The sequence below is a fragment of the Festucalex cinctus genome, chromosome 11, assembly GCF_051991245.1.
Source record: "Festucalex cinctus isolate MCC-2025b chromosome 11, RoL_Fcin_1.0, whole genome shotgun sequence".
NCBI classification, from domain to species: Eukaryota; Metazoa; Chordata; class Actinopteri; order Syngnathiformes; family Syngnathidae; genus Festucalex; species Festucalex cinctus.
Window position 1 is genome coordinate 17,458,046 of NC_135421.1, and position 22,236 is coordinate 17,480,281.

The 22,236-nt window shown below is 38.2% G+C and overlaps 1 protein-coding gene across 3 annotated transcripts in view; it reads right to left on the reverse strand.

The window, feature by feature from the left end:
• mlphb (melanophilin b) overlaps nt 1–22,236 on the reverse strand; it is a 140,952-nt gene that overhangs the window by 5,598 nt on the left and 113,118 nt on the right. For 2 of the 3 annotated variants that reach the window (XM_077536953.1, XM_077536955.1), the window contains 10 exons: nt 17,871–17,979; nt 16,346–16,510; nt 11,146–11,367; nt 9,735–9,889; nt 5,098–5,139; nt 4,529–4,812; nt 3,431–3,569; nt 2,583–2,833; nt 1,133–1,210; nt 757–1,050 (listed from right to left, as the gene is read on the reverse strand). In XM_077536953.1, the coding sequence (XP_077393079.1) occupies nt 757–1,050; nt 1,133–1,210; nt 2,583–2,833; nt 3,431–3,569; nt 4,529–4,812; nt 5,098–5,139; nt 9,735–9,889; nt 11,146–11,367; nt 16,346–16,470 (1,590 nt within the window). In that variant the 5' untranslated portion in view covers nt 16,471–16,510; nt 17,871–17,979. The remainder of the gene's footprint in view (nt 1–756; nt 1,051–1,132; nt 1,211–2,582; nt 2,834–3,430; nt 3,570–4,528; nt 4,813–5,097; nt 5,140–9,734; nt 9,890–11,145; nt 11,368–16,345; nt 16,511–17,870; nt 17,980–22,236) is intronic. The other variant, XM_077536956.1, reaches the window with a different exon arrangement.

Here is a 22,236-nt window from a genome sequence, read left to right on the forward strand (position 1 = left end):
CAAGAAGAAACTGTAAAATAGTGTGAAAACTAGTACCCGACCACCCAATGACATTTGGATGGACTTGTGTCAGATGATTACAATCCGTGGCTGTGACATCAAGCAATCTCCAGTCCAGCATTGGGTATTGCATTCATCTTAAATAGTCACACTATACTTGACCAATGACATCACCAGTGATGACGGATTGGACTGACCCTAAACCTGAGACTTAAGAAGCGGTTATTTGTGGATCACACAAAAAAGAAAACGTTCCACACACTCAGTTTGAAAAAAAAAAATACCCCAAAAGGCATTCCTGAAAGGAAAGAAAAAACAAAACCCGACTCATTGGCCCCAAATTCTGGCTTTCGCTGATCCGACTGAGCAGTGTTGATGCGAGTCTAGCAGGAGTTGGCGCTTTCCTTTAGCCTTTTGCTAGCCAAAAACGGAAACATCAATGAATAACCTCATTCATCAGTTGTGTCTCTTGTGTTATGTTGTTGCTGTTAATTGGCATTTGATTTATTTTTCTTGACTTCTGTTGAAAGCTCATTGACTTGTGAGTTTAGGTGTTCCTTTAGAAAGCAGAAAGTACATACAAACTTCCTGTTCCCATTTTTAATATAGGAGAAAGAAGTGAAATACTGAGAGTCAAAATTTACACCCTTAGGGGACTGGAGACGGAACTAGCTAACCAAAGATGCCCCGTAAACGGAGTCTAGTAGTTATGACTGATTTTTCCTGGTGGAATATTTTAATTTGCATCATTTGTACCTGATGAGACGTTGTCAGCTCATTCAATCTGGGGACCACCACGCTTCTACTAGAAGTGGGTCTGGACGGCACTCTGACGGACTTTTTGTCTGCCTCTCGACTTGCCACCACTGCCGAGATCTCTTGAGAGGAGAGCGAGCGGTTGGACTCCTCCTCGTCAGAAGTCAGGCTGCGGTCGCTGATGTCGCCAACCATCGCGTTCAGCTTTTGCCTCAGTTGATGCTCCTCGACGTCCACGTCGTCCAAGCCGGAAAGAGGAGAGGTGCTGTCTCGGGCTTGAGGAGCCTCGAGGTTCTGCAAGAACAAGCCCCCCTTTTTCGAGTAGATTGATTGCCACAACATCTTGTTTTGAGAGGAACCGTGAGATCGTGTTTACCTGGTCGGAGGTCAGGGTGACCTGCAGGTGGCCTAAAAGGCTCTCGATGGCTGACATTCGTCGGTTCAGGTCAGTGATCTGTGGAGCAAGATCATGAAGGTGGAATACACATAGAAAACGTTAGACATGATAGGGGCTGCGCAGTCGGTAGTGGCTCGTGACGTCTGCTTTACAGTTCTGATGTTCAGGGTTCGAACCACATTGTATTCCAGCGTCCTCCGACATTTCCAAGTCCTGCATGGTAGGATCGCTGAACACTGAAACTGGGTGTAAACGACTGTCCCTCTACATGGGCCATGTGATTGTTTGTTGACCAGACCCCGCCTCTCCTCCAAGGTCAGCTACGGTAGGCTCCAGTTCATCTGAACTCATTTGCTCCCAAAAACGTATAAATACGTACTATTTTAAATATTACCATGCTCCCAAAGACGTATTTATACGATTTTTTTTAATGTTTTTTTTTTTTTTTTTTTTTCATGCTTGCGCATACAGAAGACTTTGATGCAGCATCTGATCGAAAAGAACGCTTGAAGCAATGGTAGTTATTACAAAAACAGCCAGTAGGTGGGAACAGAGTATAAGAGATCAACCAGGGCCATGTTGCAAAAAACTCTTTCTTCCACTGTTTTAAACAGATTTGTGAATAATGATGAAACTTAGCTACATTCTAAGGCTGATCGTTGCAAAATGGAAACAGATACAAATATACTTTCTTTCCTGATGAAAGAAGAGGCTCTAATCTTTCTTTGGTAGGTTCCATGTTTTTATAACAATAAAACACAATATTTTTGTGGGCCTAGCAAAATCAGTCAAATTCCAGTAAAACAGCCGGGAGCGAAGGGGGTTGCTTCTGTGAAAATGGCTGGGAGTGTTAAGAATGATTAGAAAATGGATGAATTGCCAGATAGATATGATAGGAAAACTGAAATTAAAAAAAAAACTATAAAGTAAAAGTTGCCCTACTTGATGATGAAGCACCACCTCCGTGAGTGAAAGCAAAGCCCCTGGTTATGATGGTCAACAAAGCCACCAGGAATACATTCAAACTTTTAAAAAGTGCACAATATGTCTCCTAACTAAAATTTTTTTATTGCATGTTCTAGTGTAGATCCATGTGTTTACGCCAAGCTTTTTTTTTTTCCTCTCCGCTTGCAGTCCGAGAGGTCGTTTAAGTCCGAACGTATATTGCAGCCAATGGGAACTATCACAACAATCTCGAATGATTGACAGATTCACATCTGCTCTTGCGTTCCCTTTGCGCCGCGCAGCTCGCTGCGAGACAAATTGACCGTGACATAAGATACGCGCTGTAGAAAGACGCCTTAGCTGTGATAACATAAGGTCCTTTAAAACCACACTTCTCTCATCCAAAATCAACTGGGTTAGGCTCCAGCTCAACTTTAGCTGGGGCAAGTATAGAAAATCAAAACAAGGATGAAGGACAATTGACCTGTGGCGGGTGGTTGGGGAAGTTGAGGCTCTCCTGGGAAACGTGGTCACAGGGTCCCAAGTGAGCACGGTAGGCTCGTCTGAGCTCGTCGTCCTCCTCTGACTCATCATCATCATCATCATCAGGGGCCAGAAAGTAGCTGCCGCCTCCCCCGCGGGGTCCCCCGGCACTCCCGCTCCCACAAGAAGAGTAGCTGAGCCGGGACATGCAGCCAGACGGAAAGGCTCGGTTGTCCGAGTATACAAGGTCATCTAGAAAAAAAATAACATGGTTATGCACGTACTGTAAATCCAAATCATATGCAAAGATATTTTCATCCCACATGTTTTAGGGATGTAACGATTGTCGTCGTCATGTCACAATATTAAAAGCAGCACATCTGTAAAAAAAAAAAAAAAAAAAAAAAAAAAAAAAAAAAAAAAAAAAAATCGGGTTGATTTCCAATTGTGCAGTTGTAGCACCCTCTGGTGGCGAGTTTTTTTTTTTTTTTTTTAGTGCAGTTTCATTTTCACAAGGCATGTTTTGGTCTTTCTATGTTTAAAATCCACACTAATGGTCAGATGAAGGGGACCGATATGAGGAGGAACACGATGTCTGCTTGTATTAGCAAGTAAGTGCCTCAATATTAAGTGTTATTAGAGATTATAGCTTGTTTATATGCATTTCTGTCATGTACAAAAAGACAATATTATGTTTTTTACTATGAGCTAATTTTTGTTACGATATTGTGACCTTTTTTTGTATCGCCAACCTCCCCACAATATTGTGATAATTGTCGTATCGTAACCTTCATATTGTGATAATATTTGGATACCGTTACATCCCGAACATGTTTCTCTGCTCATTACCTTGCTGTGGGGTCAAACCAGCGTCAGACCCGGCATCCACAACTTTGCGTTGGTCTTTCAAAAATTGTTGGAAAACTGAAGCCGTGTCAGAAACTCTTGCGCCCAAATTCATCATCATGATGTCATCAGTGCCCGGAATCTATAAAAAGAAATCTATAAAATCTATAAAATCTATCAAAAGAATGCATTGGGTGATGGAATTCTTCAAATTTCACTTACAACTGCGACTTGTATGCCAACTAAATGGAAAACACCTGACGCATATGTTAGCACAAGCACGTTTTAAACGCATTGGAGCCACTGTAAAGATTTCGGAGGCCTCAAAACTCACTCATTAGTGCCCCTCGATATTACAAAAAAAATAAAATAAATTAGCACCTGTCATCAATATCATCGGTTAACACAAAATTGGGTGGGCGTGTATCATTACAAGACGCAATAAAAAGATCCATGCCTGAAATTGAACATTAATCATTTTTGGAAGCCATTTTGGTTGTAAGAAATAGCCATTTTGGAAGGATTCCAAAACTTGGACTTTGACAAACCTCTTCTAAAAATGTCCTGAATGATCCCTGATTGGATGCTGGTATCTTGGACAGATAAGCAAAGATACATTGCAGAGCTTTATTTGTCTCTGCCATCTAACATAGGTGGACTATGGCCTTCATGATCATTTGATCATGTGAAGCCCTTTGATATAAAATTTAGATATGATGGTTTGAGGCAGCTGATTGATTGAATTTCATTGCTGCTGTATAATAGCATATGATTTGAAATACAATTATGTCTCCATTAATATAATAATGGCTGTGTGCAAATATTGGTGAATCAGGCCCCATGGCTGAAGCTGTAACAAAGAGTGGATGAGTTTGGTTTAACTCAACTCAACTCAACTCAACTCAACTTTATTTATAAAGCGCTTTAAGAACAGGCATTGCTGTATACAAAGTGCTGTACATAAACAAACATCAGTTTTGCAGTAAACAAGAACAAAGCAAACATTTTGAAGTGCAAATACAGGTTTTTTTTTTTTAAATATATAAGTAAATACATTTTACATCAGTAAATAAATAAGAAGTGTTGTTGCACAGCACATACCTGTTGGGAGTATCGTCTCGATTTGGCGACATAGTCACAGTCCAGGCCAAAATCGATGGGGTCAACAGTGAGACAACGTTTTGTTTTTTTCCTCTGGTGGAAAATGGCAGAATGGAAAGAAATAACGAAGAATGGAAAGAAATAACGAATAACAATTTTGTTAAGTCCAATAATAAAATAATGGAAGAACTCCTTTATGACTTTCAAAGATTCTGGGGTCTGATGTACCTGATTATAGCGTTGTGAATCAGTAGCATCCATACAACAGTCTTCAAATTCAAAGGCTGGGAAAAAAACAAGTGGCTGAGTGCACTGATTGGTCACACACTGGCAAGGAAAGACACAACCTCGGTGGACGCGGTTAGACGTAACGAGACAATTACGTCTCGACAATTAATCTTGCTAAGTGAGCAAGACTGAGTGAGTAATGCGTGAGTAGCCATCGTGACAAAAGACTAATGGAGCAAAGAACTGTTAGATTGTGAACAAAATTGTACAATATGTCTCATTTAAAAGGAAACAATATTTTTGGTGGTTATAGCAAAAAGATGATCTCTGAATTGACTTACTGTGCACTTCAGGGTTGCTCTGTGTGTCGTATCTGTGATGTTCTGGGGGAGAAAGATAAAAAATTTAGTGTTAATTGTCTTTTATAGCCAACAAACTTAATTTGTCCTCATCAGAGTTGTAGGAGAGCTGGAGCCTCTCCCAACTGACGCTGGTGCGAAAGAAGTGGGGTACATACTGGACTGGTCACCAGTCCATCCCAGGGCAGATATATAAACAGCCATTCACACTCACATTCACACAAATAACAAATTTAGAGAATTCATTCAAACGAACATGCCTGTTTTTGGAATGTGCAAACTCCACTCATGAAGGCAAGAGTTGAGATTTGAACCCGGAACCTCAAAACTGTGAGACAGATTAGCTAACCGCTATTCCAACTGTGTAGCTTCAAGCAGGTCTCCTTTACAGACAATTGAGAAAAAAACACAAATGAAAATCACACTGCTCCTATAAGATGACACCCTCCAAGCTTTTGGGGCCCAAAGGACCACAAAAAGAAAGCACAGGAAGCAAGTAAGCCTGCAGGAAAACGTGTGTGAAGTCATGCAAGTTGAATTTAATCCCTGTAGTCACATGAACGTCTGCTTTTGGACCAGCCGCTGATCATTGTATATTTATTTTGGGGATTCTAATTAGATTTCATGTCATTAGTTGTTTCGCATTTTGTAACCACTTCACTTCCAAACCGATTTTCTCTAAACAAACATTACAGACGTTTTACTCTCTTTTGGGGAGCAGATTGTATCATTCCCTCCCAAGCAGACATGTGACTGGATGATCACAAGGTTTGCTCGGCTCAGCTAAGCCCTGCCAACCGACGCTCGCTTCCTCCGCATCCTTTCCCAACCGTGTGACTCTGTCCAAGCGGTACAGGGACACAGCTGCGTCTGCATAATTCACTCACGTATTCGATGATCTCACAAGGATGTTTGATTTACATGCTCGGCTGTGAGGAGATATCGGCTAGGCGTCCAAACGTTCATCAACGCCAAGTCAAGAAAGGGTAATAACGTCAAATGTGGACAACTCACAACTGACTGTCTCTTGGACCCAGACTCCCAATCAAAAAAAAAATAAATAAAATAAAAATTAAAAATGTTTGTTCTTGTAAACCAATAGCTAGCTAGAGTTTGCTCAGGACTTCCTGCTAACAAAACATGTTTCCATACTGCAGATTTGCTGCTAAATTAGCAGAAAAACTGAAAAAACAAAAAACAACAAAAAACAACAAAAAAAAAACCCTCAAAAAAATGTTTGTTCTTGTAAACCAATAGCTAGCTAGAGTTTGCTCAGGACTTCCTGCTAACAAAACATGTTCCCATACTGCAGATTTGCTGCTAAATTAGCAGAAAAAAAAAAAAAAAAAAACCTTCTTTCCTATATATATATATTTTTAATTTTATTTTATTTTTTTATTTTTTTTGGGGGGGGGGACTTTCCTGTATTTTTTTTGTGATTGATTGATTGATTGATTGATTGATTGATTGATTTGTACTTTTTATTTTTTGAAAAAACACTTCTTTCTTACATATTTTTTTTAATTTTAATTAAAAAAATATTCCCTGAATTTTTATTTGTATTTATTTTTTTGAAAACAACAACAACCTTATTTGCTATTTTTTTGTGTGATTTTTTATTTTAATTTATTCATTTATTTTATTGTACTTTTTGAATTTAATTTTTTATTTATTTTTTTGGTGGCTGGCCTAAGACTCATTTGCCACATATCGTTCTTGGAGCCAACAACATCAAACAATCCTCATAAAATAGGGCCGTGGATGGGGATTATCTTGATTTTCTATCATCTGTTGCTGTCATCATTAATACTCTCCATTTTACGTTGCTTCCTCTCCATGTCACCGCTGTCCCTGTTTGTTTTTTTTTCCTGCTCAGACTGCGCCGCCAATCAAGATCCCAATCACAGTTGACTTCATTATAATGTACGTCTTTTTTATATATTGTGTAAAGATGTCATCAGAAAAATAAATACTTTAGTAAAGATATGTGAAAACAACTTAAGTACAGTAAACAAGTATTTGTACATCCAAATTTCCCACCACCAGTTGGTCCCGAGTGTCAAGAACATGCAACATTTCCAGAAGACAGCAGCACTAAAGTAAGGAAAAAAAGCTGACAATGTGTTGCTTGCTCCAAGAAGGAGACCCTTACAAAGACTGCGGCTGCAGCTGCGAGGAGCCAGGATGGAGGGGGAACAGGAAAAGATGGAAAAGATTAAATCCCATCAGAGATTTGGCAGACGGCTAATGTGTGACTTGTTCTCCAAAAAAACCCCTGACTCCATGTCACAAGAATGAAGACGCTCACGCAAATTCACATCGGCTTTTCGGAGGTTTTAGCTCCTTGAGTAGCACCATTAGGATTTTGACAAGTTTCGGGGATTTACCTGAAGGGGTGGGACGGCAATTCACCCCCGTGGCTTTTTTTCTCCACAAATGCACAAATGAGTTGATTTTGACTTGGCGCCATTTGTCACGGTGATTGCTTTAGCCAACTTGATGTTACAGTACCGCATCCAGCTGTTAAATAATGTCACTCATTTGGGTTGTTTTGTCATGTAAGTGAAAACATCTTGTGCGCGCAGCCTCACACGAACATCATGGGAGATTGTAAAAGAACAATGTGGAGCGCTTTACCTCAACTCGAACCTCCTACCAACAAAACAACCCATGGACGTCCTCTGGGGGCAGAAAGCCTGGATCATTCCTCGGGAAAGCAGACAAAGGTTACATGTCCTACTTGGCGATCTTTGGAAAGTTGACTGTTTGATACAAAATGACACACCCTAAGCCGAAAACTAACCCTCTAAAGCCGGATCATTTTTTGAAAGCAGACAAAAAAAAAATAAAGTTATGTCTCATTGTTGCTCTAACCACTAACCCTTTCACTCTATCCGTTACCTAAACCGAACCCAACCCAATCCAAATTTGTTTATAGGACAACCAGATACCAACGCGTTGTAAAATTAATTCAAAACACAGACTATAAAAGTAGGCAATATTACAGACAATAAAGCAACAAAATATTTTTTTAAATCAATAAAACATTACTGCAGTAAGAGCAACAAATACATTACAACTGCTTGATCAGGGAACGCGAAGAGAAGGAATTGGTTTTACTCTTAACCCTGCAAGTCGTCATTGTCTGGAAACCACAAAAACAAACGTCTCAATAGACGCTTCTAGTGTGATGTCAGGTTTAAGCGCACCCCTTGCGTTGGAGGGTCGGGCGTCAATGCGAGTGAATTGTAGAAAACAACCAGTGTGACCTAGAAAAGAGGTCAAACAGTTGATAAATCAGCAATCAACGCTATGGTGGACTTGTGCGGATGCTTGAATGGCTCAAAGAGAGATGTGATCATTCTTTCGGCTGCCGGCAGTGATTCTAAACCAGGCGGAAAACAGTGAGGAGTGAAAGACGAGCACGGTGGCTAGTGTGAAACTACGACACATCTGCTTTGCACCCACAAAAAGTACGAGGATATGCTCAGATCATTTTATATCAGGTAGTTTTTCTCTTTTTACATTAACATTAACATGATTGTAAATTCGAGGCAGACGTGATGAATGTGTCATATTATCTTTAGTAAAACAATCATTCATACTTTTTTTGCACACGTATTCAAGTAATTTTGAAAAAAAGTTAACAATTTAACATAATTATCACAATTAACACTTTGACTCAGTCTTGATCTCTGCTGAGGAATGTGTTGTAAACGTGCCGTCTGTTTGTTAGCTTGAAGACTTTGATATACAGCAAGACAAGTATATCCGGACACAAACGATTTCATGAATGACAATTTACACCATGAAAGTAGTGATCGACATACAACAACATACCTGAAGCTTCCATTTCCACTTTGCCCTCCAACAAACTCAATTTTTTTTGTAGCTAGCGGCTCCAAACGACTGGTTTCAATGAGTCGCAGTAATATAATGTCCTACTCGGGACGTTTTTTTGTGACACTTGACATATTTCCTACCTTTTAACAAAAACGCTCGGCAAAATCAAGCTCTCTACATTCATTTGTCAATGTTAGAGTTGTTGTGTATAATGTACTCTCTAACTGACTAGTAGATCAGTCTAGGGTGTACTCCACCTGTTGGCCAAAACCACCTTAGAGAATAGACTCCAGCTCTGCTTTGACCCTGAACAAGATAAGTGGCAGAAAATTGGTAATGATTGATCAAATTACATTAAAAGGAAAAAAAAAAACAGCTGCTGGATCTGGTGGTCCACTGCACCCCAAAACAGAGTTTTTCTCTGTTTTCTTTTCCACTTTGGCAACTGCCTCCAAGATCCCCAGATTTTCATTGTTGACTGCCAAGTATTTTGGAATCAGCTGCCGAGATTCAGTCTCTCGGCTGAAAGGCCGTAAAAGTGTTTGCTGAGTGTCACTCTTTTATTTGACTTCCTGCAGATTTTCACATGGATCCCGAATTTCAACACCGATTCGATGAGCTGTGTGTCACTCAAAGCATAATTCACTTGAATGGTACTGCAATCGGTTAGCAACCGGTCTTAGGGTGTAGCCCGTACAGCTGGGAAAGGCTCCAGTTTACTTGAGACCTTAATGAGGACAAGTGCAATAGAAAGTGGATTGATACTGATTACTCACTTGCATCATCATCATCATCATCATCATCAGAAGAGTATATGTGTTTTCCACTGAGCCTTTTGAACAGCGATCGCATCACATTGGCGCTGCCGAAACGCTTAAAGCGCATCCGCAAGTTCTTGTGGTACCATTCCAGAGTGCCGATCTTGAGGACCCTTTTGGAGAAATGACACAAATGGGGTCACAAATCTACAGGGAATGACTGGTAAACAAGCAGACAGAAGAAGGGCCGAAAGCACCGTTGGCTGCCGTTGCGTTCGAATTTGATGCTGGTTTAAGGCCGTGGCGTGTAATCGATCATACGAAATGAGCTTTACACTTTCCAGACTCAGGTTGAAAGATCTTATCAGCCTTGGAAGCAATTGGAGATAAAAAACAGAAATCATGTTGAACATATTTGCTCTGCAGTTTTGCAAAAATGTATTTGGCACATATAGTAGACTAACCAGACTTGGCTCCCTTTGTGACGTTGGCCCTCCACCCCAAGGAAAACTGAACACGACCACCCAAAATGCACTCAAGACGGCCACTGCAGTTTGAAATGGTCATTTGGGACAAATTCCAGGATTTGTACTTTGACAAACTCCAATTAAGGAATTTGGCCAAATAAACCCCAATCAAAATGAGTTGTCCTAATTGATCGTCAATATTAACTCATTTGGTCCCAAAAACGTATAAATGCGTTCTATTTTAAATGTTTTAAGTGCCCCAAAGACGTATTTACATGTTTTTTGTTGTTGTTGTTGTTTTTTTAATGCTAGAGCATACAGAAGGCTTTGTTGCCGCCTCTCAACTTCAGAAAACGTGTGAAGCAATGGTTGTAATTACAAAAACGGCCAGCAGGTGGTAGAATAGTATAAGAGATCAACCAGGGCCATGTTGAAAACAAGCTCTTTCCCCACAATTCTAAACAGATTTGTAAATGATGAGGAAACTTAGCTATATTCTAATGCGAATTGCTGCAAAACCGAAACAGATAGAAATATACTTTTTTATTTCCTGATGAAAGACGAGACTCTTATCTTTCTTTTGGTAGGTTCCATGTTTTGATAGCAATAGAACACAATATTCTGTGGCCCTTGCAAAATCGGTCAAAATCAAGTAAAACAGCCGGGAGCGAAGGGGGTTGCTTCAGTAAAAATGGTTGGGAGTGAATGAGTTAAGTTGGCATTCTTTGTGGTGTCAAGTTTTGATGAAGGCTTTGCCTATAGGCCCCAATCAAAAGCAAGTATCCTAGACAGATGGGCAAATTGCCTCAGTTTGATGATTATTTGAGGAAGAATTAGGCACAAAATAAGCAGGTATAGAGTCTGCAGATCTGTGCTTGCAGCTTTAATTCTGAATGGATTTGGGTCCACTAATTTATCAAACTGTATCCCGGCAAAAGGTTTACCGTCACAATCTTTCCTACCTGGCCATGTGACAAGGATCACACACCCAGCTGTGCTCCTTTTTGTTGTAACGGCTGCAGGATCGACAGATGGACAGATGACAATCCAGACACTGGCGCTTGCTGTTCACCAGGAACTTGAAGGCTTTCAGACAGCGAATGCAGTGAGACTGTGTGAAATTGGCCCAGTCTCCCAGCATCTCTCTTTTACAGTCTTCTCGTTCAATCCTGGTCTTGAGCTCTCTGAGGAGGAAGAACAAATCAAAATTGAACATTTAATAGCAGAGAAGAGAAGAGAAGAAGAACCTTTGAAAATGGTTAAATTGCCTTGACGATGTCTGTTTCAAAGCAAAGTGGCAGACTTACTTTCTGTTTTTGGTCATGACTTCTTGAGACTTTTTTTTGTGGCTCTACTCATGATAGATGTGTCTACCAAATTTTATTTTGTTATGCAAAACTGTCATCAATTTTCAAAAGAATTTCAGTGAGCGTGATTGAGCTTCACTTCAAAAACAAATTGGCGGACTTCCGGTGTGCTTTCAGGCTTTGCTTTTTGGGACTTTTTTGGTGGGTCTGCTAATGATCGACAGGCTGACCAAATCTCACATGGCTAATTATTAAAACGGGCTTTAGAGACTGAGTTCAGGTGGATGCGACTGATTCAAAATTTGGTGAATTTGTGTTTTCTGATTTCCCCTCAAAATGGATACTTGGTTTAATAATAATAAAGAAGACACAAAGCGACTTTCAAGATGTTCCTAATTATGACAAGTTTTTGTCTCTAGGCACTTAGTGCAAACAGAGACTAAACAAACAAATACATCAGACACATGATTTCTCATTTATTGAACTTATTTCTCTTACTTTCAGAACCAAAGAAGAAAATGGTTTATACTGTATGGATGACATTTTCAGTTTCCTAGTTGCTCTCTTCCCTTCAAAAAAAAAAAATCCAGATGTGGCTGTGACAATGTTCAGTGTAGGCCTACTTAAACGATTTGAACTTTGCAAATACTTTGAGTAAATATCTGCAGAGCGCATGTGGCAAGTTGCTGTTTGAACTACAGTGAGGCTTTATACTGAAAAGTCTCAAGAATTCAAGCAAAAGTCCTACTCAAACAAACACGTCCTTCCTCTCCTCTAGTGTGACTTGGCCACGTTTCTTTTATGAATGACTTCAGTGCTTTGAGCAAATGTGGCATGACCTGAAGCAAAACTGGGCTGATTATTTGAAATGCTGGCCCAGCATGCTAAGGAAGAGAAGAAGAAGAAGAAGAAGAAGAAGAAGAAGAAGAAGAAGAAGAAGAAGAAGAAGAAGCAGTAGTAGTAGTCGTAGTAGTAGTAGTAGTTGTAGTTTGATTTGGATGTTTGTTGACTTTGGAATTAATAAAGCAAAAAAGTAGTAGCAGTAGTAGTAGTAGAAGAAAAAGAAGAAGAAGAAGAAGAAGAAGAAGAAGAAAAAGAAGAAAAAGAAGAAGAAGAAGAAGAAGAAGAAGAAGAAGAAGAAGTAATAGATGAAGTAGTAGTAGTAGTAGTAGTAGTAGTAGAAGTAGAAGGATGTTTGTTGATTTTGGAATTAATAAAATAAAGTAGAAGAAGTAGTAGTAGAAGAAGAAGTAATAGATGAAGAAGTAGTAGTAGAAGAAGAAGAAGAAGAAGAAGAAGAAGAAGAAGAAGAAGAAGAAGAAGAAGAAGAAAAGAGAGTAGAAGAAGTAGTAGTAGAAGAAGAACAAGAAGAAGAAGAAGAACAAGAAGCAGTAGAAGAAGATGAAGAAGAAGAAGAAGAAGAAGAAGAAGAAGAAGAAGAAGAAGAAGAAGAAGAAGAAGAAGAAGAAGAAGAAGAAGAAGAAGAAGAAGAAGAAGAAGAAGAAGAAGAAGAAGAAAAGAAAAAGAAGAAAAAGAAAAACCAGGCAAATAGTCACAGACATCAGACTTGGGCTTGTTTAGAGGAATCTGGCAGAACACCCAGGAAGGATGAGAAGATGCTTGTTTTTCATTTAGCCTTCCTTTAGGGCCAGATCATTAGATCATGGCCCAGATCAATGGGTTAAACAGAATAAACTACTTTGTTAATATCCCGTTAAACCTTCGCAGGTTTGGCTGCTGGCCATGAATAATCATGTAATTCTGGCCTGATTTGAAACATCACATCCCGCACAAATCCAGTAAACAAGATGGGAGTCGATTATTCAAATGAGATGCATGCTGCAAGCAACATCTTGTTTCCAGGCTGAGATTTTCCCCATTCAAGCTTGTGTGTGAGTGTGTGAGTGAGTGGTTTAAAAAAAAGATTTTCCCCATTCTTTTTTTTTGGCTAGCATGAGTTTTTGACCTGTATCTGATGGGGTTTATTATTCATGCCACTTCATGTTTATGTCATGAATTTGACTGGTCAAATAATTTTCTGGCGTTTTTCGGATTACAGTGTTAAAACAATTTGGAAAGTAACTGCCAGCCTGTTGCGGTTGATGAGAATGATTTCATGGTTGAATGCAGCGGTAAGCTAATAAACATTTAGGACATGTGAAAAGAAAAACAACAAATGGCAGCTTCTTCTTCACAGTCTTAAAATAACGGCAAAAAGAAATGCCCTCAGCAAAGCTAGAAGAAGAAAAAAAAACTCGTCCCCTGAAAGAAACTGGTTCCAAATTCGTATGTTGTGTCCACCGGTGTGACTCGACTCGACCGTAGCAGCCTTCGAATTCAGCCTTTAAATCTGGCTTCCGTTTCCATGGAGACGGGCCCCCGGCAAATGCTGCTTCGGCGCACACTTTAGGAGCTTACATTGCTCCGCCCTTCTTCGATGCCGCTCTTCTTTTACACTTAAAAATCAGACTTGGCGGAGTTTAAGAATAGGTTAAACTATCTAATCTTAAAATGTCAGATATACAGGACTGTCTCAGAAGATTAGAATATTGTATAAAGGCCATTATTTTCTGTCATGCAATTAAACAAGCAAAAATTATCTTTAGTTAAAAAAAAAAATGTGTATAACTTGTGCGCAATATTTAAAAACACCATGGGAGCGACGTCATCTGAAGGTGCTTTTCTATTGGCTGCTGCTAGATGACGTCACTTCTGTGCGACACTTTCAAATGTCCTTATTTCGGTTAATATCAAAATTAATCTACTTAAAATCACATTTAATTAAAATCTTCCCCATAGATTCATGCATTTTACCAAAGTCTAAAACGAAGGACATTTTTACTATAATTAGTTTGGTAAACATAAAATTTAGTTTCAGTTAGTTTTCGTTTTTTTTTAAAAAAAGCATTTTCCATAATTTTATTTTTTATTTTATTTTTTTAGTTTTAGTTTTTTGTTAGTTTTAGTTAACTAAAATAATTAACCTTGGTTATAAGACACATTTGGCAGGTCCAAATTCACCCCGATTTATACGGTCTATGGAGGCGACACGAGGGAGGAGGCTCAACCTATGAACTTTGGACACAACACGAAATTAGGTGGACGTCTGCCATGACAGGACACAGGAAAAATTCTCAAGGACTCATTCCGGAGACCAAACGGGAAAAGAAATCGTCCCCAACACCAGCATGGATTTGGTGGAATCACCAAATTTGGTGGACACGGTAAATTTGTCCAAATGCGCCCCAATCGAAAGCGCAACGACGACTGAATGAGCTTCCAACAGTCACAAAAGGGCAAATGATCCCATTTGGATGTACTTGGGACATTTCAGTATCATGAGTGACATTTGACATCGGCCATCAATCCAACGCTACCTATCCTTAATATTTACTTTCAAGCAGGCATCTTTTTTTTTTTTTTCCCCTTCACTGGCAAACCTCTGTCTGGAATGTGAGGACATTAGCCAAACGTTCACTTTAGACTCAAACAGCTGTAAAGAATTAAGCAGCAGATTCTTCCCAGACAAATGTGATCGCCTTTGTGTCCTTTGTGCACAAATCAGCCTCTTCTGTCGTCTCTCTCCGCAGATCGCGAGGGGCCTTGGAAAAGTGTACGTTTCAAAATGCAAACTTCACTCACCCAGCAAAATGTCTCCCAATCCAAATCGCACTGCAATGGCTGTTTTGGGGAAGTGTTGTCTGATTACGCTGATAATGTGAGTAAATTGGTGTCAAAAAGAAGAAGAAGAAGAAAGAAGAAAAGTTGCTTGACCTCCTGATAGCGTATGTGAATAGCCAGGAAGTCATAACAAAATCAATAAATGCAATTTATGATCTGACAAGCATCTTGAACATCTAATCCTCATGTATTCCGCAACCGGTTTTTATGTAACCAGTTGGAGCAGACCAAAGATGGAATTTGAGGGGAGGGGAGCCACAAAAAGCCAAAGAAAAGTCCAGAAAGCCTCAAATGATTTCTTTAATGCTCACAGCACTGACGTCCCAATCAATCTTTCCAAAGATTTTTGCAACTTTACATGCTTACTGTATTTATTTTTTTTTTTTAAAAGTCCACTGGAGCTATTTGCGCATGATATGAAAATATGACGGCGGAAAGGGCGTTATGATCAGACATGTGAATCCAATTGGGGACTCCCGGTCAAGTTTTCAGATTATGAAACAATGTTTAACAGGAGCTTTTGCTGATTTTTTTGTGTTCAGGTCACATAATTACATGTTTGTTTTTTGTTTTTTGTTTTTCCAGCTTCTGCTTTGATTTCATTGGACTTCAACTGTTAGATAATGTTAATTGTTTACATACTGTAGGTGGACACTCCCCTCCAAAAGTATTTGATAATGATTCTGATTGATTTTCCTTATTTTTTGTGTGCATATGTTGCCATCTTGTTTAGACCTCTAACTATTCTAAATCTAGCTTTGAGAGGTAAAACCAACCCCCCAAAACAAATCTAATACTTTTCTCCACATGACAAACAAGTTGTGCTACAGATCCAGTTGTCAATACCTGGAAATATCTGAAACATTGCACAGACCATAGCCAGTGTCCATCAGTTTATATTCGGTAAGGTCATGTGAGCAGCAACCTCAGCAGAGAAGCGAAGACTATCCACCCCCCAGCCACTTCACCCGTCTCTGTTATGGGGACCCCGAGATGTCTCCCAGACCAGTCTGAAGACATCGTCTCTCCAGCGTGTCCTGGGTCTTCCCTTCTGGAGGGTCGTGCCCAGAACACCTCACCGGGGAGGCGTCAAGGAAGCAACTTAACTAGTTGCCCGAGTCGCTTCGCCCGGCTACATTTGGAATTAGGAACTCCAAGTCAATACTTTTCTTACCCGAGCCTGTCTTCCTCTTTCTTCCGCAGGTCGAAATCTCGCTGAACAACTTGCCACACATGTTCGGCCTCGTCGTCGGTGAGCTTGGACAGATCTAGCTCCTTGCCCGTCATGGTGCCCAACATTCTTGTGAATTGTGATGACCCAGTTGCCAGCCTGCCAACTCTTTAAGACATGAAAAGAGTTATATGGAATTCAAATCATAAATAAACCCAGTGAAAACTTAATCATCCATCAGTGTGTTGCGCTGCTGCTGATTTGTGGCTAAACCGCAACAATTGATCTGCTTATCATAGCACAACCACACAGGAAGACCCGAAATCAATTTGTTTGGTGGGCTAATGCATTAAAGCGACACAGATCCGTTTCAGCTAACCTTGAGGCTCAGTGCACAAATGCAGCATATCAATAACAAATCCAATTTAACAGTTTTAAATGGAGTATGCACACAAGCTGAGCAGTCTGAAGTCAAGAATTCCACAAACAAACATGGATGCATTGAAAATGACGATCTGACCGGCAGCTTGGGAAGGAAAGAAGATGAAGTTTAGGACCACCTCCTTTCAACATTTGTTTGCAAAAGTAGGAATATTGGAATGTGTCCAAAATGGATATGCTGCAAACAAAAATGGTCAACATCCTGTTCACTTTCAGTGAAACTTTTTTAATGCGGCCTCCTTATAATGACATGTCCAGTCAATTTCATGTGGATGAGCTAAACAGGGATTTTCAGAGGAGTCTGGGGGGAAAAAACAAACAAAAAAAAACAAACTAATTCTCAGTAAAAGAGCTGTATATTTTAAAGAAGAAAATATTTTAAGGAATAAAAAAAGTATGTACTTATTTTTCACTATTTTTTTTAGGTGTGTTAATACATTTGTGAGTTATATGGATACCATTTTTAAACAGCAATAGCCTACATTGCATTTATTCAAAAAAAACAAACAAACTAATTTTCAATAAGAGATAGGTAATATAAAGAAAAATGTGTACATGGAATTTTCACCCCCCAAAAATTGTACAGTTTTAATGTAATATTTTCGTTATTTATTGTCAATTTTATTTTTTCATGAAAATTTGAGGAAAAAAAGTTATATATATTTTTAAACACAATATTTTTATATATTCTTGAGTAAAAGTTGTAAAGTTTATCTTTGGAAAAAAAGCTCTATATCAAGAAAATTATATACACACTAGATAAAAAAAATATTTATTATAAAAATAGATTTTCTATATAAGAAACAATTATTTAAAAGAAAAATGTGTATTTAAAAATAACTTTAAGGGGAAGATTTTTATATATTCAATAGATTTTTTTAAGTAAGCCTTTAATAGTTGTATTTAAAAAAACTGTATATTAATTATAAAATATAAAATTACATAGAAGTAGTTTACAGAGCGTTATGAGGCTCAAATACAAATATGACAGAATTTCGAGTATCTATACGACACATGCTATGAGGGGATGTCAAAAGCAGAGCAAAGATGTTGACATGTGGAAACATCGTTTAAGTCGCTTGCTTACCTTGTGGACCGAGAATCGAGCCTCAAAGCGGGTTTTTTCCTCTCAAGGCACAATCAACTGACTGCAGGGCAAACACGAGCAGCGGCCGGCAGCAATTCTAATCACATGTCTAGTTAACAAGGGGGGCCAGAAGAAGAAAAAGAAGGGCGGGGGGGTAAATCAAGCTGCCATCATTTGATATACCGGTACAGTATTTTGAAGGCAGTGTAATGGTGAGGTCATGTGTACACCATGTTATGTATGATGTTATTGAGAGATATTCATACAAACCGTTGAGAATCACCCTCCAACTAATTTCAATTTTCCTTCTTGATGAAAAATGTTGTATTGCTACAATCTTTCAGATTTAATGTGCCGGCAGACAACTTAAAAGGACATCAAAGTGTTAAACGTGTATCGTCATCCTTGTAAGTAGTTAGTCCAATTTCCTCTCTCCCCCTCACTGCTTGATGTTTTCAAAGTGGCTAATTTGAGCCACGGGACCCCCGGCCAGAAATCTTGTTTTCTCATTTGTCTTCCTGACGAGTAAGTCCAACACGCCAACGCAGTATTTGACGCTAATTTGTAAGGATTTTTTATTTATTTTTTCTTATCTTATTTGAACACATTTAGTTCTTTATCTAAGACAAGGTCTGTTTATAATTGCTTTTTTGGGTGTTTTCATAGGTACTGAAAAATAAAACAGTCCCAATGACTGCACAAGAAAATACTTGTAGTTCTCTCATTTTTTTTTCCAGTTTTTCAGAAAACACACACACACAAAAAAAGATCCAGAAACTGGTTATATTATATTTATTAATAATTTCATTTCAGGGGTAGGATTGAATGATATGTTTAACTAAGGATGTAGACGATTTTTGTATAGAATGAGCCAGCATCCTGAGAACATGTTTAAGGTAAAAAAAAATAACAAAAAATTAGATATTTTTGTTGAAATATTATTTTGCGCATTATTTTAAAAGGGTGGTAATATGATTTTGATTATAGTACATTGTAATTTATTTGGCTTTTTTTTTTTAATACATTGCTACATTTTTAATTTAGCTTTATTTTAAGGCACTTTTTAAATTTGAATTATTTTTTAAACATTATTTTTGTTGTATTTAATTTTTTTTATTTCATGTCATTAATTTTTGCAAAGAGAATAAGAGAGAAAATAAAGTTGTACATTTATGAGAATTAATTTTTTTGTTTTTTCTCAAAGTTGTACAACTTAAAATTCATTTTAACTGTAAACCTTGCCCACATTATGTCATTGGTTTTATGTCATTTATAATCAAAAGTGGAGGAAAAACTTTGTACATATTTTGTTCTACCGTAATATAGGCCTGCATGTTCTCCTTTGAAGTCCTTCAAACCCCAACCCATGACTCCCCACGTGTGTTTGTTCCTGTGTTTTTCCATGCCAGGAGTTTGTCCAGCACACGTATCGATTTTTATTATGGCACCTGATTATTGTCAACAAATGACTTTTGACCTTTTAACAATCCGCTTGCACTACAAAGCAGATTATATAGTTAAAAGTCTGGGAGGGGAGACTGAGGGCTTGACGAACCCCCCTTCATATGTTAGTTTGATAATGATAGCATGAAGTTGATAACGTTTGGATGTCTTCTTCAGTTGTTTGCTACTTGTCAACATGGCTGTGTTGTGCATTAGCTCCACCTACAGGATGACTGGAGTATGATGACCAACTTACAAGCAAGCATTGCTGTGATGTTATTGTTTGGCCTTAGTAGAGTTCTGTGTCGTCTTTTAAAATGAGCTTGATTTGAAAGAAAATTGAATAAAAATGATTAAAAAAATAAATAAGTAACAGGTAATTAAAGTTTAAACAATCATTAAGCTTAAATCAGGGATGGGCAACTGGCTGCTGGCCACAAACAATTTCTTTTTCTTTTTTTTTCTTCTTTTTTTACGTTTTTAGTAGTTTAATTTGTAACATCACCTATTATCACTAGATGGCAGACATGTCTTAATTGTGCTTATTCCGGGTATATACTGTCCTACACCACAACATGAGTAGGCTTAATGTTTTTTGGTGGATTTGAAATTAATATGCAGGACAAACATAGTATCTCATTAATATTAAAACTTTGAGTTAAGTTTGTTTTTGTGGGAAAAAATGTACAAAATGAGTTGCTTTTATTGGTTTAAAAATAACTTTTCTAACAACGTACCTGGCATTTCCCAAAATGGCTGACTTACTATTTCACTCATTTGCTCCCAAAAACGTATAAATACGTTTTTTTAAATGTGTTAAGTGTCCCAAAGACATATTAAAAAATTTAAAAATTATTATTATTTTTTTTTTTTTAATGCTAGAGCATACAGAAGGCAGCCTCTCAACTGCAAAGAACGGTTGACGAAATGGTAGTTATTACACAAACAGCCAGCAGGTGGCAGCAGAGCAAAGGAGATCAACCAGGGCCATATTGAAAAAAAAGCTCAATTACTTACAATTCTAAATAGAGATGTGAAAATTGATTAAACTTAGCTATATTCTCATGCTAATTGCTGCAAAACGGAAACAGGTTGAAATATACTTTTTTTTTCCTGATGAAAGAAGAGACTTTAATCTTTCTTTTGATAGGTTCCATGTATTTACAGCAACAGAACACAATATTCTGTGGGCCTTGCAAAATCAGTCAAAATACAGTAAAACAGGCGGGATTTTCTTCTGTGAAAATGGCTGGGAGTGAATGAGTGTTAATTTCATGCATGCGTTGTTGCTTCAGATTTTTGTTCATGTGACCTGTTATGATACACACCTATCCAATTCTGTGTTAGTTGGTGAAACGCTGACTTAGTTAAAAAAAACAAAAAACAAAAAAAAACTGTTGAGTTTTCCGGCACGTCTCTTCATGACCAATTAACTTAATGACGTTTGGGCGTCTCCTTGTCTTGCTCGACTGTTTTCCTGTGTCGTCAGATTAGGACCCTCGAGTGTAAGCATTTGGTTCCGTTACGGCCTCTTGGCGTCTCTCTCTCTCTCTCCGAGCTCCCCTATGAGCGCAGGAGTTGCCGCTAATTATCGAGAGGCAAGGAGATACAAAGTGTTGTGATGAAGCCATAATTGCAGGAAACGCTTTCATTCCTCCTCCTCCGCTCCGCAGGCTTGCATGCACGCAAACGCGCACCACGCACAGTCATTCTCCTGCACACTCCTGCAGTAACTTTGTAGATGTTTACAAAAAGACAGGACGGGAACCCAAACATGCACTTTGTACATATATACACGCCGTGATACCAACAGCAATTGCTCGCAAAAGATGAGCGAGAGTGAGTCTCCCTCACAAATTCCGTACAGTTATATGAAACATTTAGTGAAGTAAGCCTTTTGGACTGGAACGGAGATGTTTCGGCGCCCTATTCAAAGGATCTTTGGTGCGTTACGCAACGTGGATGATCTCCAGCGGTTTTATGAGAAAACCTCCATTTTAAAGCTTTTGGATGCTTTCAAAGTTTCCCCTCTCCACGCATTCAACGAGGAATAGCTGAGCGTGTTTTTTTTTCTTACATATGGATACTGTTTGGATCAAGGCGACATGATGAATCGCAAGTGTGGCTTTTGCTTTGCAGAACATATCAAACCATGTGTTCCCTTCATGTTGTCTTGTTCGGTGGTTCTCAAATGGATTTTGGGGGTCCACAAAAAAAAAACAAAAAAAAAAACAAAAAAAAAAACGAACCCTCTTTTAAAAAGTTCATATGAGGACCGTGGGCCAATAAGACACACACAACAAAACAATTACTCCTCCCTAGTTTGGCTTTGGGACAGTTAAATGCTTCAATATGATTGGAACATATCATCACATAAATCTGACATTTCCTGCATGAACATTTTTTTTTTTACACAACAAAAGCTATTACCAAGGTTATTCTAGTTCACTAAAACTAACGAAAAAACTAAAACAAAAATTTTGTTAACAAAAAAAAAATGCTTTGTAAAAAACGAAAACTAATTGAAACTATATTTTATGTTTGCAAAACTAACTAAAACTAATTATAATTATGTTTTATAATTTTATATATATATATATATATATATATATATATATATAATTTATGTAAAATTAATTTATTTAGTTATAATTTATGTATTTTATTTTATTTTATTATTATTATTAATTTTAGAGTTTATGGTGCATCTATTCATGCTTGACACACCTACTAAAGTTCATGCTTCTAAGTGAAACAGACTTCGGGGGCTGAATTTTCAAATTTAATATGCATTTAGATTTTTTTTTTTTAAGTTAGAAAAAAAAATGTCCCATACATGTAATGACAGAAGTCAGGACGCACAAAAAGTCTCAAGAATCTATGCATGAAATGGAACAGGAAGGTCAGCCATTTTGGTTTGAAG